The 12,845-nt window shown below is 40.5% G+C and overlaps 1 protein-coding gene across 1 annotated transcript; it reads right to left on the reverse strand.

Moving 5' to 3' along the window:
* Positions 1-677: 677 nt before the first annotated feature.
* Positions 678-12,632, reverse strand: LOC117567209 (rapamycin-insensitive companion of mTOR). The gene is made up of 13 exons (XM_034247041.2): positions 12,487-12,632; positions 11,917-12,436; positions 9,767-9,977; positions 9,158-9,703; positions 8,938-9,091; positions 7,557-8,447; positions 7,299-7,487; positions 6,967-7,175; positions 6,111-6,902; positions 5,910-6,034; positions 4,849-5,135; positions 4,125-4,780; positions 678-3,781 (listed from the first exon to the last, which is right to left on the reverse strand). The coding sequence occupies exons 2-13, from the start codon at positions 11,981-11,983 to the stop codon at positions 1,987-1,989; spliced, it is 5,922 nt and encodes a 1,973-aa protein (XP_034102932.1). The 5' UTR covers positions 11,984-12,436; positions 12,487-12,632; the 3' UTR covers positions 678-1,986.
* Between the last annotated feature and the right edge of the window lie 213 nt (positions 12,633-12,845).

Consider the following 12,845-nt stretch of genomic DNA (forward strand, 5'->3'; position numbering starts at 1 on the left):
ATATACCGCAAAAATACTAAAATATGTCAACGGCCATATTTGGTATATCGATACAGTACTATTAATAAACATACTATCCTAGACATGATTGCAGTAGGCGTTACTTGCCATCTAAATGAATTTCTTAAATAACTTTCGACACCTTTTATCGGGTTTTGACGCTGATCAAGAATATACGTATATATTATACTCTATGAGGTTGGAAATGCTTGCTTTTACATATATTTCCTCCCAGCACATAATAATAATACTCTTCTACCCTATGGGTAGCAGGTATAAAAAGCATTAAGGTCAGCAAAACTTGCGCTTTTCCCCGAGAACTGCAAAGTGGCGCTTTAAAAATCACTCTCTAAGTAGAGTTTGCTCAACTGTTACGTTTACGTCATCGGATGCCCGATTTCTCCAGCGACTTTTGCGTGAGCGAACGAGAGAACAGTGGAACTTTTTCCCATTTATTTATGTAAATTCATCGAATGCGCCATTTAAGGCGTGTTCCAACAATCTCGTGGACAGGTGAGCTGTTCTTAATTACCGCTGCTGACTAATCTGTACCTATGAATAAATGTTTTTATTTGTTTGCCAAATGGCAGCAGCAGCGGCAGCGGAGAGCGATCAGAATTCAGAATTGCCAACCCATTAATAATTTGACATATGTATTTGCAGTTTAGTTTTTTGTTTATTTTCTGTCAGCTACCTACCTTTTTTTCTTTTCATTATTTTTGTGTTTTTAGTTAATTGCTGCTTTTCTTTTTAACAATGAAATAAATATTTTGTTTGGGTTATTTCAGTTAAGGTTGTATTTATTACATTTTTGTTGCTCTTTTTGTTGAAAGGCAGTTTGAAGGCTCTTACAATCTTGGTTTAAATGTACCTGTTGTTGTAATTCGTTTAACTTATTTTAAGTACAGTTGAATAAATAAATTGCGGTGGTTTGTTGTTGTTGTTGTTACTTTTGGGTATTCATCATGTGTGTGTGTGTGTTATTATGTTTTCTTTTTCGATTTCTGATTATTATACATATAAAATTATACAATATTTTTGGATTATGTTTGTCGCCTTAAAATTACATTTTTCGTTAAAAAAAATCAACACTATTCGTAATAATAAACTACTGAAAATAACTAATTTTAAATATGATAGTTTTAATTATACATACTTAAACATATTTGATTTTTTTTCTTTTAATTTAATTTAATTTAATTTTTTGTAAGAATAATCTAAGTATACTACAGAAAAAAAAACTTAAAAATTGGAAAAATTAAATATGTAATAGGAATGCTATATCCCCATATATTCATGTCTCAATGATGTGTATGATTGCGTTCTATCGACCTCTTTGCGTTGCTTCAATCACACTGTACACCACACACACATGGAAAGCAATGCTGCTTTTGTCCTTCCTTATTCGATGTCCTGAGTTTTCGTTTGTGCCACAAGGGGCTGACGACGAGTTTGGTGTACTTTGCATAGCTTGTTTTGTATACTCACTTTATAACGGCGAGCAATTGCTATATATTAAGCCTCGATCGATTTTCTTTCGACACTGAAATTGCAGAAACATTTCTCGCCTGACAAATCGGATTTCAATCGAAATTGTTTGTTTTTGGAAAAGCAACACGCCTAAAAAGCTGATTGCCTTTTGAATTATTCGAACGTTTGCTTAATTTGAATAAATATACATACATATAATATATAGTATTTAAAAACTATTCTATATATTAACATTAGATTGTATTTGAAACGAAATGATAAAATGAAAATGTATTTGGTTTGTATTGATCATAAACTAAGTAGTTGCTTATTTCAAAGGCAAAATTCGATATCAATCGATTTCAATCAACTAGTTTCTTGATTTCATCGATCATCTCGCCTTTAAATTTGTTGGAAGTTTGTTTATTGTTAAGGTAAAGGTGAAACCATTCAAATGCCGTGATGTAACATTTGGCACACGACGTTTGCGAATGGAATTATTTTGCAGAGTTCTTTTTACGATTGCTTCGATAATGTCGCTGTCCACTTGATACCATTCCCATTATTAATGCCGTTGCCGTTGCCCCTGCCATCGCCAAGCACTGCCTCCGATTTCGATGTTTGCAGACGCTTTTCACAGAAAAGACTGCCGACAGGCTTTGCCATCGATGCTGCCAAGCTCTTGGTGACATTCATATAGATATCGGCAGTGTCATTGCCACTGTTTCCATCAGTTACACTTGCAAGGTCTTGATCCTTTTTGAGTGGCAACGTAGCGGTGCGATTGCGATCGGTTATAGGAAACTTATTCTTGGTACAACTCAAATCTAGCTCCAGCGTATAGAAACGTCCACGCCTATATTGAAGATTGTCGTTCTCGGGTTTGGAATTGGTATTTGGATTGGGACATTCAGCTGTCGCATTGCTCGCTGTTGGTTCTGAAGTGTTTAGTTGTATTGTCGCTGGCGTTGACTGTTGCGTTGGCGGACTGTTGGATGCAGTGCTGTTACGATTGCTGCTTTTGGGGACGAATGTCCCGATGACATTCTCTTCTTTAGCATTGTCATCACTATAAGTTGCATCATCGGTCGTATCATCAATGTGGAGCTCATTGCGTGCGCCGGCCGTGAAAAGTTCGCCACGTGTTTTAGGGCTGCCAAGGCTAGGCGATTGCTCCATCAAGAGATTCTCCCAGCTCGTCTCATAAACGCTGGCCAACTGCGCTGTCGGCTTCGGCTTCTGTTGTGCCTTATGCGATAACAATGCTGCTGCTGTTCCGCTCGATGGCGCATTTGTTGCTGTTAACGATGCTGAAGTTAACGTCGTTGACGCTGACGCTGCTGTGGCTGGTGTTGATGCTACTAATGGCGATGTTGGCATCTTTAGTAATGATGCCGCAATAGATTCTGCCTGATCATCCGCTGGCTGCTTGCGCGAACGTATTATCAGCTGCGGCTCAACGTAAAACGTATCAAAGTTGAGGTCCAGAAATAGCTCTTGCAAAAAGCGACGTGCACTCATTCGGTAGCTGCTGCGTCCCAGCGTCTTGCAAGCCTCCGAATAGAGGCAAATATCCTGAAAGGCATGCGGATGCTTTTGTTTCAACTCGAGCAGTGCCATCTTCGATTGTTTCGCGCTGACTGGATTCGCCAGCCGTTGTACATTGTACAATATGGAAGCAGTTAGCTTATCCGGCAGACTATCCTCGCTTAGAATGCTCTCCGGCGAGTGGAAGCTCATGTCCGCCAGATGCTGTTTGCCCGTCGACGCAGTTTTACGCGACAGCGCTGGACCCGCTTGCATGCCAGCAGCCACCAGGGCCGCTGCAGCGCTGCTATAAAGTTCACAGGGCGCCATCGGCACAGCATCTCCTCCGCTGTTCACGTCCTGTGAGTGCGTTTGTGTCTGCAGCAGCTGCTGGCGACGCGAACGCGTACAATGCAGACAGTGACTGCGCGCATGCTTGGAGGCAGCAGCGCCTTGTTTGGTCAGCTTGCGACTCGTGGATGTTGAGACGTCGGATAGGGAGGAAATTACGGAGGACTCGTCACCCGCTTCATTATTGATTGAATCGTTCAGAAACGTTGAGAACTGTGCACGCACATTCATCAGATTGAGACTGGTCAGATCCTGATCGATGATATCACATGATACGTAAGTACGACTCAAGTTGCGTGTGGGGAACAAGTCGAGCACATTTTTGGGCAAACAGATGCCGGCATAGCACGGACCCTGCAGATCGTTTGTTGGCAGAAATTTGGGTGCATTGAGCGATGGTATTGGCACCTGCAACTCCTCCGACGAAAGACGTCTGCAAGAAAAAATAGAAACAATTAATCGAAATGTTCTCTTATATTTCTTTTTTTTTTGAGATTTATCAATTGATTAAACGTTAAAACATTGTTTTCATTCTACTGCTATTTAAATAATCTTTTTAAAATTAAATTTCTTTTCCTTATTCACGTTACCATACATCTCAGTGAAACAAATTTGTGAAATTGTCAATATTGAAATGAAGCCAAGCCAGTTTTTGGATTTAAAATTAATTAGTTATTTTAACAATCTGGATCAACCATAGGATTAAAGAAATATTATAAGCGTTCAAATTGAGTATACAAAATAATTATAATAACGAATTGACAAAGGTAACTTACGAGAACACATTGAGCATCGTCTGACGATCCAAGCTGCGCACCTTGATGCGTCGATTCGACTCTCCCCATGAGTATTTACGTGGCTGAGGCTCGCCACGATCGACAATGTCGATGAAGTCGTACAGCTCTGCAGCCGATTCGGAAAACACCGGTCGACTGTGAGCACGCAACCAGCGCAACTGCGCGTAGCCCTTCATGGCCAACGGACTAAGGGCGGGCGGTAAAAAGCTGGTGCCCAACAAGGAGGTGCGACGCAAGAGTTTCGCTGCCTGCAGAATCGGTGGCTCTAATAGATTGGACATGCTGGGTATGGGACTCAGCGCGAACTGCTGAAAGTCACTCATATTGGCAGCAGCAGCGGCTGCGGCTGCTGTGCGTCCAGTCACCGATTCACAGCTACTAACGCCCGATGTGTTGGAGTCTGTGCACGAATTGTAGCGTATTCTATGTTGATAGTGCATCGGATAGAATGCAACGCCTGGTGCACTTGTTCCGCCTCCACCACCACCACCCAGCAGACTGATAACATCCGTTGTCTTCGATTCCGATAGCGAACGTTGATGTTTCCCTTGGCGACCAGTTGTGCCCTCTGGCAGCGTTTTCGATTTGGCTGCCACGCCAATGGCAGTTGTTGGCGGTCGAACAAATGGCATTTGCTAATAGAGAGCGAGATGGAGAGATGTAAAGTGAAAATGTATGCGGCAAATTAGAATAAAATACTCACCTCTTCGCCAGCTGTTCGCACACTGTCTGTCGTAGTCGTTGTTGTGGTTGTGGTAGTCGTGTTGTTTACATCCTGCGTTTGCTGAGTGTTGGCCCCGACACCATAGTCCAGATTCCAGCAGCTGCCGGTGTAATAGGAAACATTGATTTGGTCATCGATGCTCATGTAGTTGTACGGCGGCACCTCTTCGTAGTGATGACGAGCTGGCGTAAATTGACTGGACATCCAATCCTCTGGCTGATGCACTGGCCACATTGTATTTCGATCGTGTCGCACGCTCAGCCAATCTGAAATAGTTTAAGTTTCGTTTTTTAGTTGACTGTTTCTGTTTCGTTTCTTGTGTATCGCTCTCTCTCTCTTTCTGTTTGGCTAAATTCTTATTCGTTTACATTTCTTTCCTCTCTTTCGCAATGCATTTTTCTACCCTTTTCACTCTTTTCCATGCACACAACTTGAATTTGCATTCATATAATTATAGTTAACGTGTTGCAGCAATTGAGTTCCTGTTTCAAGTGCTATGTAAGTAATTATAAGATATGATCGAATACTTGTCTATAAAAAAGGAAGCTACAGTCGAGTGTATTCGACTGTGACATACACGCTACCCATATTGAATAAAAGCAAAACAGTGAAATATTTATCTTAAAATATACTAAATTAATATACCGCAAAAATTGAACAAAATATTAAAACATAGTTTTTTATTGTAAGTACCAAAATTTGTGGCAAAAATTGAAAAAAAATAAAAAAACTTGATCTGTATGCAAACATTACAAGTGCTGCCGAAAAAAGGATATCTCTATCGCTTATAGTCTCTAAGATCACAGTGTTCATACGGTCGGGTAGACAGACAGACGGACATGACTATACGTCTTGGCTAATCTATAATATATATATTTTATGGGATCGGGAATACTCCTTCTACCTGTTAAATACACTTTTAGCAGGCACAAAGTTGTAATACCCGGGTATAAAAAGGCGAATAAATACTAATATAAATAAAAAAATAAATGCTACCAATTGAAACCTAATATAGCACGTAGTTGGCAATCATAACTTACTTAGCTTGAAGAGTAGGTTAGCACCGGCTTGTGTGCCAGCTATTAATCCTAGTCCACTAAAACAAGTGGCACGCACCGAATACACATCACAGAGTGTCACCAGTCGAACTAGCTTCTCGTAGAGTCTTCAAAAGCAGCAGCGAAGAAAAAGAGAAGTCAGTATTGAGGAGATATCTCTCGTGTTACAATCAGTATAATTACCTTGCGCACAGCTCGACAAAGAACGTAATACCGTTGGAGTGCGTGGAAGCATGACAGATGGCCCAAATCGCCGCTTTTAGCTCCAGACATTCAGCATCATCGGAGCATTTGCCACGCGTGATTACGTCGACAAGTTGCGGCAAATCGGCATACTTGCTGAGTGCCGTCATGCCCTGCGTAGTCTGCACCATTTGACCATAAAGATGCGGCGCTATGTTGGGCGGAACTGTTTGGGTTCTTTGGTTGCAATTGCGCCTCGAGTAATAACCATCCTCGTTGCGTACGTGAAGCGTTAGACTGGCATGCGTATCGGCCTCGACGAGCAGCACATAACGCTTGTTATAACCATTGCGCCAGTACTTGATCTCCTCTTCTATGTGCGCCTTGCTGCTATTGAGGCCACGCGATACGGAGTAGAATCGCGACATCAGCAGCCGACCCACATAGCCCAGTTGCTGCAAATTGGGCCAAAGGCTGACAATCTCCTCCAGATAGTATTTGTCGTGGCATGCCTCCTCGAGCACATCCATGGCGGCGAGGACAACACTGCGATCGGGATCCTTGGTTTGCTGTATTATCAATGGCAGTCCCCATACCTCGAAGTTTGGCAATCGGGCGCGCAACAACACGGTCAGAAACTGGGTAGCGTATAGACGACCACCGCGTGTTTTAGACAAGGTCAGCGCTTTCTCGAGCACTTGGCGTGGCATCTTTTCGTAACTGTAGTTGAGGCCAGAGACAATCAACTTCACATAACACACATGATCTGTGTGCTTTACTAGCGTAATAAGACTATAAAAAAAAGAATTTTGTTGAATATACTTGCACATTTTACAAAATTATATGTGGTACTCACTATTCGAAGACTGTGGTGTTTTTGAGCACTTCAATTCCCTTGTTGCTGCGACACATCCGTCCGATATATAAAAAATACTGTTGACACATTGTGTTGTTCATATGCTGTGGACTGAAGAGACAATCGTGCGCTCGATTCGATGTTGTCACCGCCAGCAGATGTTGACTTATGTCCGAAAAGTAGTCTGTTATGTAGCGCATGCATTCGAGCTGTAAGATGACACAACAAAATACGTTTGAAATCTAAACTATCTTCTGACTTCGAGTGTTACACTTAGGAATGCTTAATGCAGGTTGCATGCAAATCACATTTTCTAATTTCAATGCTCTTACCTCATTGCTGCTGAGCAACACGTCAATGAGGTCCAGTCCAGCGTTAACGTACGCAGGCAGTGGTTGGCCAGGAACTAGATCCTGATGCGAGAAACGATTATTGCTTGGCTTAAAGAAATCCACCAGTCGTTTTAGGAACTTGTTCAGGAATTTGCCCGGCGAAAAGTCCAGCTTTCGTATGAAATTCGACTGCAGAAAAGCAAGAAATGACAAATAAAAACAGCTCTGCAATATTATTTGTATTAACTTGTCACTTACCCTAAGTATAGAGCTGACCACTTCCCAATCCCATGCATTGGCATCCGATTGCGTCAACACATGGGAGCCAGTCAGCAATCGATTGAACGCACGAAAGCTATCCAGATTGAAGACGGGCAAAAATTTACGCTTCAAGCGAAAACTGGAGCGCAACGAACTTGATGTTTGTGAATTGGATTCATCACTGGACGAGACGGAATCCAAACGCGGACGATCCAGCGTTGCTGTGCCTCTATACGGTCGAACAAGCGATGATGATGATGAGGAGGCAACAGCCACAGCAGCGGCTGCTGCACCAGCTGTATCCTGCAGCTGGAGCGCACTGGTTTGATCCTGTGCATTGATGTTGCGTCGAAAGAGACGCGTCTGAATGAGCGCACCGCCCTGTATAATACCATCGAGAAATAAACTACATGATGCCGGCCGTTGGCGCAGCATATTTTGGTAATTTTGCAAGGCAGCCACTGCCGCATTTGCCTGCTGATTGCCTTGCGTGGCATGGCCGACAAGCGTGGGCAACGCTGGACTCGTGCTGCAGATGTCCGCCGGCAGATGTGTGTGCATCAACTGTACGATTTTGCCAATCAATATCGTTGTGCGCACCGAGACGAACTGATCGCTGTTGACAGCAACTTCGACCAGTGCATTGAGCAGTCCAGTCTCTAGGAAACAATACAACAGCAATGCCAAATGCTGTTCAACCACATTGGGCGCGCGTGCTGCTAGACTCGGCAGTATCGAACGTCCCTCAGCCATTACGAAGCCGTTGCTCAGCAACCATGTGTCCTGAAAATCGGACGGATCAACCGTTTGCAATGCAACCACATAGTCATCAGTCCAACTGGGTTGCGGCACAGCGAGCAACTCATACAGCAAGTCCAATATTGCTTTCTGTGCAGTGAAAAGACAAAGGGAAACATTAGATATAAGATAACCGATAAGTTGAGGATATAACATGTACATATTTAGTTTAGCACATTCAATAAGTAATGTTAAAATCAAATGAAGTTGTTTTGAATCCGCTAAAAATGTTCTTAAATTAGTCGAAATTAGTATTGTGCAATATTTTTGTAAAACTGGTCAAAGTTCTGCTCAAGGCAACGTAAATCGACACATAGATCAGCAAGGAAACATGTAAAGTGGGTTTGTGTAAAACATCGATAGTGCGAAAAGGCACAGAAATATGTTTAAAGCTTAATGAACCGACTGTTTATCATTTTCATTATGAGCAGTGTAGATAATTAACACCTTTTTTGTGGCTGCAGTGAATGAAATTCGGATTATAACAACGAATGAGTTTGGGATCAACAAACTTTTGAAACGATTTGCTATTGTGGCCTAAATCTTTCTTATGAAATAGTAATAGAAGTTCAGAACTTACTCTAACTTCAATTTGATTTAAATATAAAACATCGACAATTGCTTTCAAACCGGAAGGTTTGCTTGGATCACAGAATTCGAGGGTGCCTGTCCAGCTGCGGAGTACGGATAAAAGAGCCAGACGGCAACTGGTATAACGTAGTTCCCGAGCATCCCTGTAACGAAATGATATAGTTATAGTTCCCCTTAAGGATTAACTAATGACAACAGCAAATACTTACTTGTTTTTATCCATAATGCCAAGTCTGTAGGTAAAGTCACAATATGGTGCCGCTAGACAATCGAGCCGAACACCGCAAATATTGCGCGTTTGTGGCCATTCGAGCAGATAAAGCAGCACACCACAAAGGCTTTCGGCAATCCTAGGATTGTGGCATTCAAGAACATTTCGTGTAATCGAAGTGACGCCACCGCAGACAATGAGCAGCGCCGGATTGAGGACAGCAAACTCCGCAAGTGTTGCGAGACAGGCACGCAACAGATTGTCACTCTCCTCAATGCCGCTGTCTGCTAGAGAAACTAAACATCGAACTACCACAGGACTGATATCTTCGGGTGCTATGGACAGCATCTTGCGGACAAGTTTCAATGCCTGGACGCGCTCATCGTCATTCTTGAGCATCAGATCGATGGAGCGACATAACAGATGCTGTAGTTGCAGCGAATTGAATGTCTTGATGTCTTTCGATGTTCGCAGTGTATAACGAATGGTGCGTAGAGCAGCAGCTCTCACCTGTGTGAACGTGTGCACCAATGATGCACTCAGGCTGCAAGTAAATGAAGAAATGATTATCGAATTTCCGACTCAAGTGATATCATGCGTTCCTTACCAAAAGAGAAGCTCCTCAGTTGTGAATCGCAGGTTGTTGTTCGGCGATCCGCTTGAGGCCGCCAGACATAGTGAGGCCAATGCATTGAGCAGAAAGAGACGCTTTGTGTCACGCGTCTCCTCCATGCAGAGCATATTGTAGATATCGTACGCATTTTCAGCCGCTGATTTCTTTGAATCCAACCGATAAAAGTCCTCCGGATCTTGGGAAACTAGACATTAAGTAAGCCAACAAATTAGTCATTTTCATAGCGAATTATTTTAAATTGAACTGATACAGCTGCATGTTTAATCATTTGCATTGATTATAAAGATAATTTATTAGACAACTGTTCAAAAGAATTTGAAAAGTTTTAGCTTCAATAAAAACTGTTTAACTAGAATAGGTATCTGCTAGATAAAACTCACGAAAGCCAGCTGAACAAATTGTTATGATCTAATTTGTATAGGCAAGTACTATAGTTGAGTATTTCATAATGGGTTTTAGAGCGACACATGTTTTGTTGAGTAGAAAATCACTCAGTTCGAAAAGTATTTAATTTAATTTAGCATAAGGATTGGGTTTAATCAAAAGTTGGTCAACTTTAATTAAACAAAAGTGAATGATCGTAAGCGAGCTAAGAATGTTTAAGAATTCTTCTTGCATTCAACCGGATCACATTCATCCCGTTTGGTCATACTTGCACATTTGCAGTTTGATCTCAATTATCGGTGGGGTAAATTCTAGCATAATTATTATTAAATTAAATTCATTTTATAAAAGTTTTAGCAATACCAGAAAATACAACTTTTTTTAACTTTAAGTTTTTTATCTCAATGAAGAAGTGATTGAAATTTGTGTTCCCTAATAGTTTAAGCATTATCGTTGTTCATTCATTTTAAGCTTTAATTGAATTTGAATGTTAAGCGTTAAAAATGAAGATATAAATGAAGTAATGTTTTGGTTAATTTGATGCATCGCAAGTTTTTTCCGTTAGAACACACAAATAACGATGTCTGAGTTTTCGTGCATTGTTGGACTCGATCGTCTTTTTCTGTACAATCATTTTCGATCATCATACCGGAACCAAAACATTTTGAATCTGTAAGCAGAACAATTAAACAAATTGATCGTACTTGTTCGTTTTGTGCACGAAGCTCGATCGAACAATTTGTAGCGAACCACTGTGTTGAGTTGTGACGGTTTTTAGCGAGGCTGATCAAACCGAATCGATCATACTCAATGCACGTCTCTGCTATCTACATATGTTTGTAGGCGAATGGTTGAGATTCTACAAGTGAAACTTATCAGCCGCTGTCGCAGTCGCAGTTGCCTCTTTGCTGATGCAAGTAAAATAGTTGCGCGTCAACGCAGAGTTAATGACGATGTACTTTTGGAAAACAAATGATCAACAAATAGTTTGTTGTTGTATTTAATGTTTCTGTTTTTGTTTTCGCTTGCTGCGTCATAGTTTGGGGTTCTATAAATGCGATGTGTCTTCTATAAATAAACACTAAACATGTAGACACACACATATTTTGGTCAAAGAAACTCATGTACATGCATGCATATAGTATGTAATACAGTTCATATATGTACAAATATAGCGGAGATATGGTACATACATACATATAGGAATACATTGGTGGCACAAACTGGTAGCAAACGGTAGTCGCGATACCGTTAGAGCTGCAACTGCTTTTTGTTGTGAAATCGAAATGCAAACCCAAACATTGCCACAGCCAGTGTTGTGAACACCGATTTAAGGGTAATGTCAAAGAAAACAACCAAATGCATACGTATGTGTGTGTGTGTACACGTACATATGTACATACATATGTAGGTATTTATTTTGTCCACTCAAATGAAGCAGCAGCAGCAACATCAAAAACAGCTGCTGATATATTGGGTGCATTGTGTGTCGCAACCAAGCAATGGCTACAAATAAATATATATGTATGTATGTATATATGTATGTACATATATAAATATACTGTGTACATAATGTACTTGTAACAGAATACACAACACATCAAAACACATATACACGCATATGTATGTATGTATGTATGTAAGAAGCTATGCTAATAAATATCTGTTATAATATTCGATGCATGCATATGTTAATTAACATTTGTCACAATAACAATAACACCAACACTCATATGTACCTTTAATGCGTAATTGAAATTTGGGTCTCTTTTTACCAAAACGCCAACTGGAATGTAGGGAGGCCATATCTCTGGGCAACCTCGACGATGGTGTGGCGGCGACGACGAGAACGACGCGGCGGCGGCGCCTTTTTATTTATCAATATCAAAATAAAATGAGTACACGGGAAAATGAAAATATATTGCTTTAATTTCACTTTGGGTGCCTCTGTTTACTTTCTACATTTCATTATCATTTCATGGCACCTTCACAGCAAGTGATTGATAGTTATGTTAACCTTACAACTCGTCTCTCAGCATTAATAACATCTCGAAAACATTAACATTGCTGTTCACTGTTCAAATCACTTTCGACACCGCACATTTTTTTGAGCAATACACTTTTGATTCGATAATAGGCACGTTGGTTTTCATTTATATCAATACTTTATTTGCAAAGCAAACCAAACGCAAAATTGACCATGGGATTCGTTTTGTCTTGTAGAAAAAGACCAGCACAAGGGTGACCGAAACAGGGCTTCTGAAATGTAGAATTTAATGACAAATCGAATATACCACAAATATACTAACTTCACTAAATGGCTTGAAATTTATTACATATATGATATGCGACTATTTTCAAAACATTTTCTTTTACAGTTTCTCCATACTGTTTTTATTATTGTAAAAATATGAATTTTTGAAAAGTATAAGAATTGAAAGTGTTTATTCGACAGATCGCTAGAAAAACAAACCCTCCCTTAGTTTAGTATTTTTACATCATCAGATGTATAATAAACGGTAACACTAAAAATAATATGACACGGTTGCATTCGATGTATATATGCAAGATATCACTTAAAAATTCTTTTGGATTGATGTACGTTATCGATTTTAATACCAAAATCGAATTCTTTTAAAAAAATACTAAATATATATAAAACTAATAG

Source organism: Drosophila albomicans, chromosome X, assembly GCF_009650485.2.
Source record: "Drosophila albomicans strain 15112-1751.03 chromosome X, ASM965048v2, whole genome shotgun sequence".
Classification (NCBI taxonomy): Eukaryota; Metazoa; Arthropoda; class Insecta; order Diptera; family Drosophilidae; genus Drosophila; species Drosophila albomicans.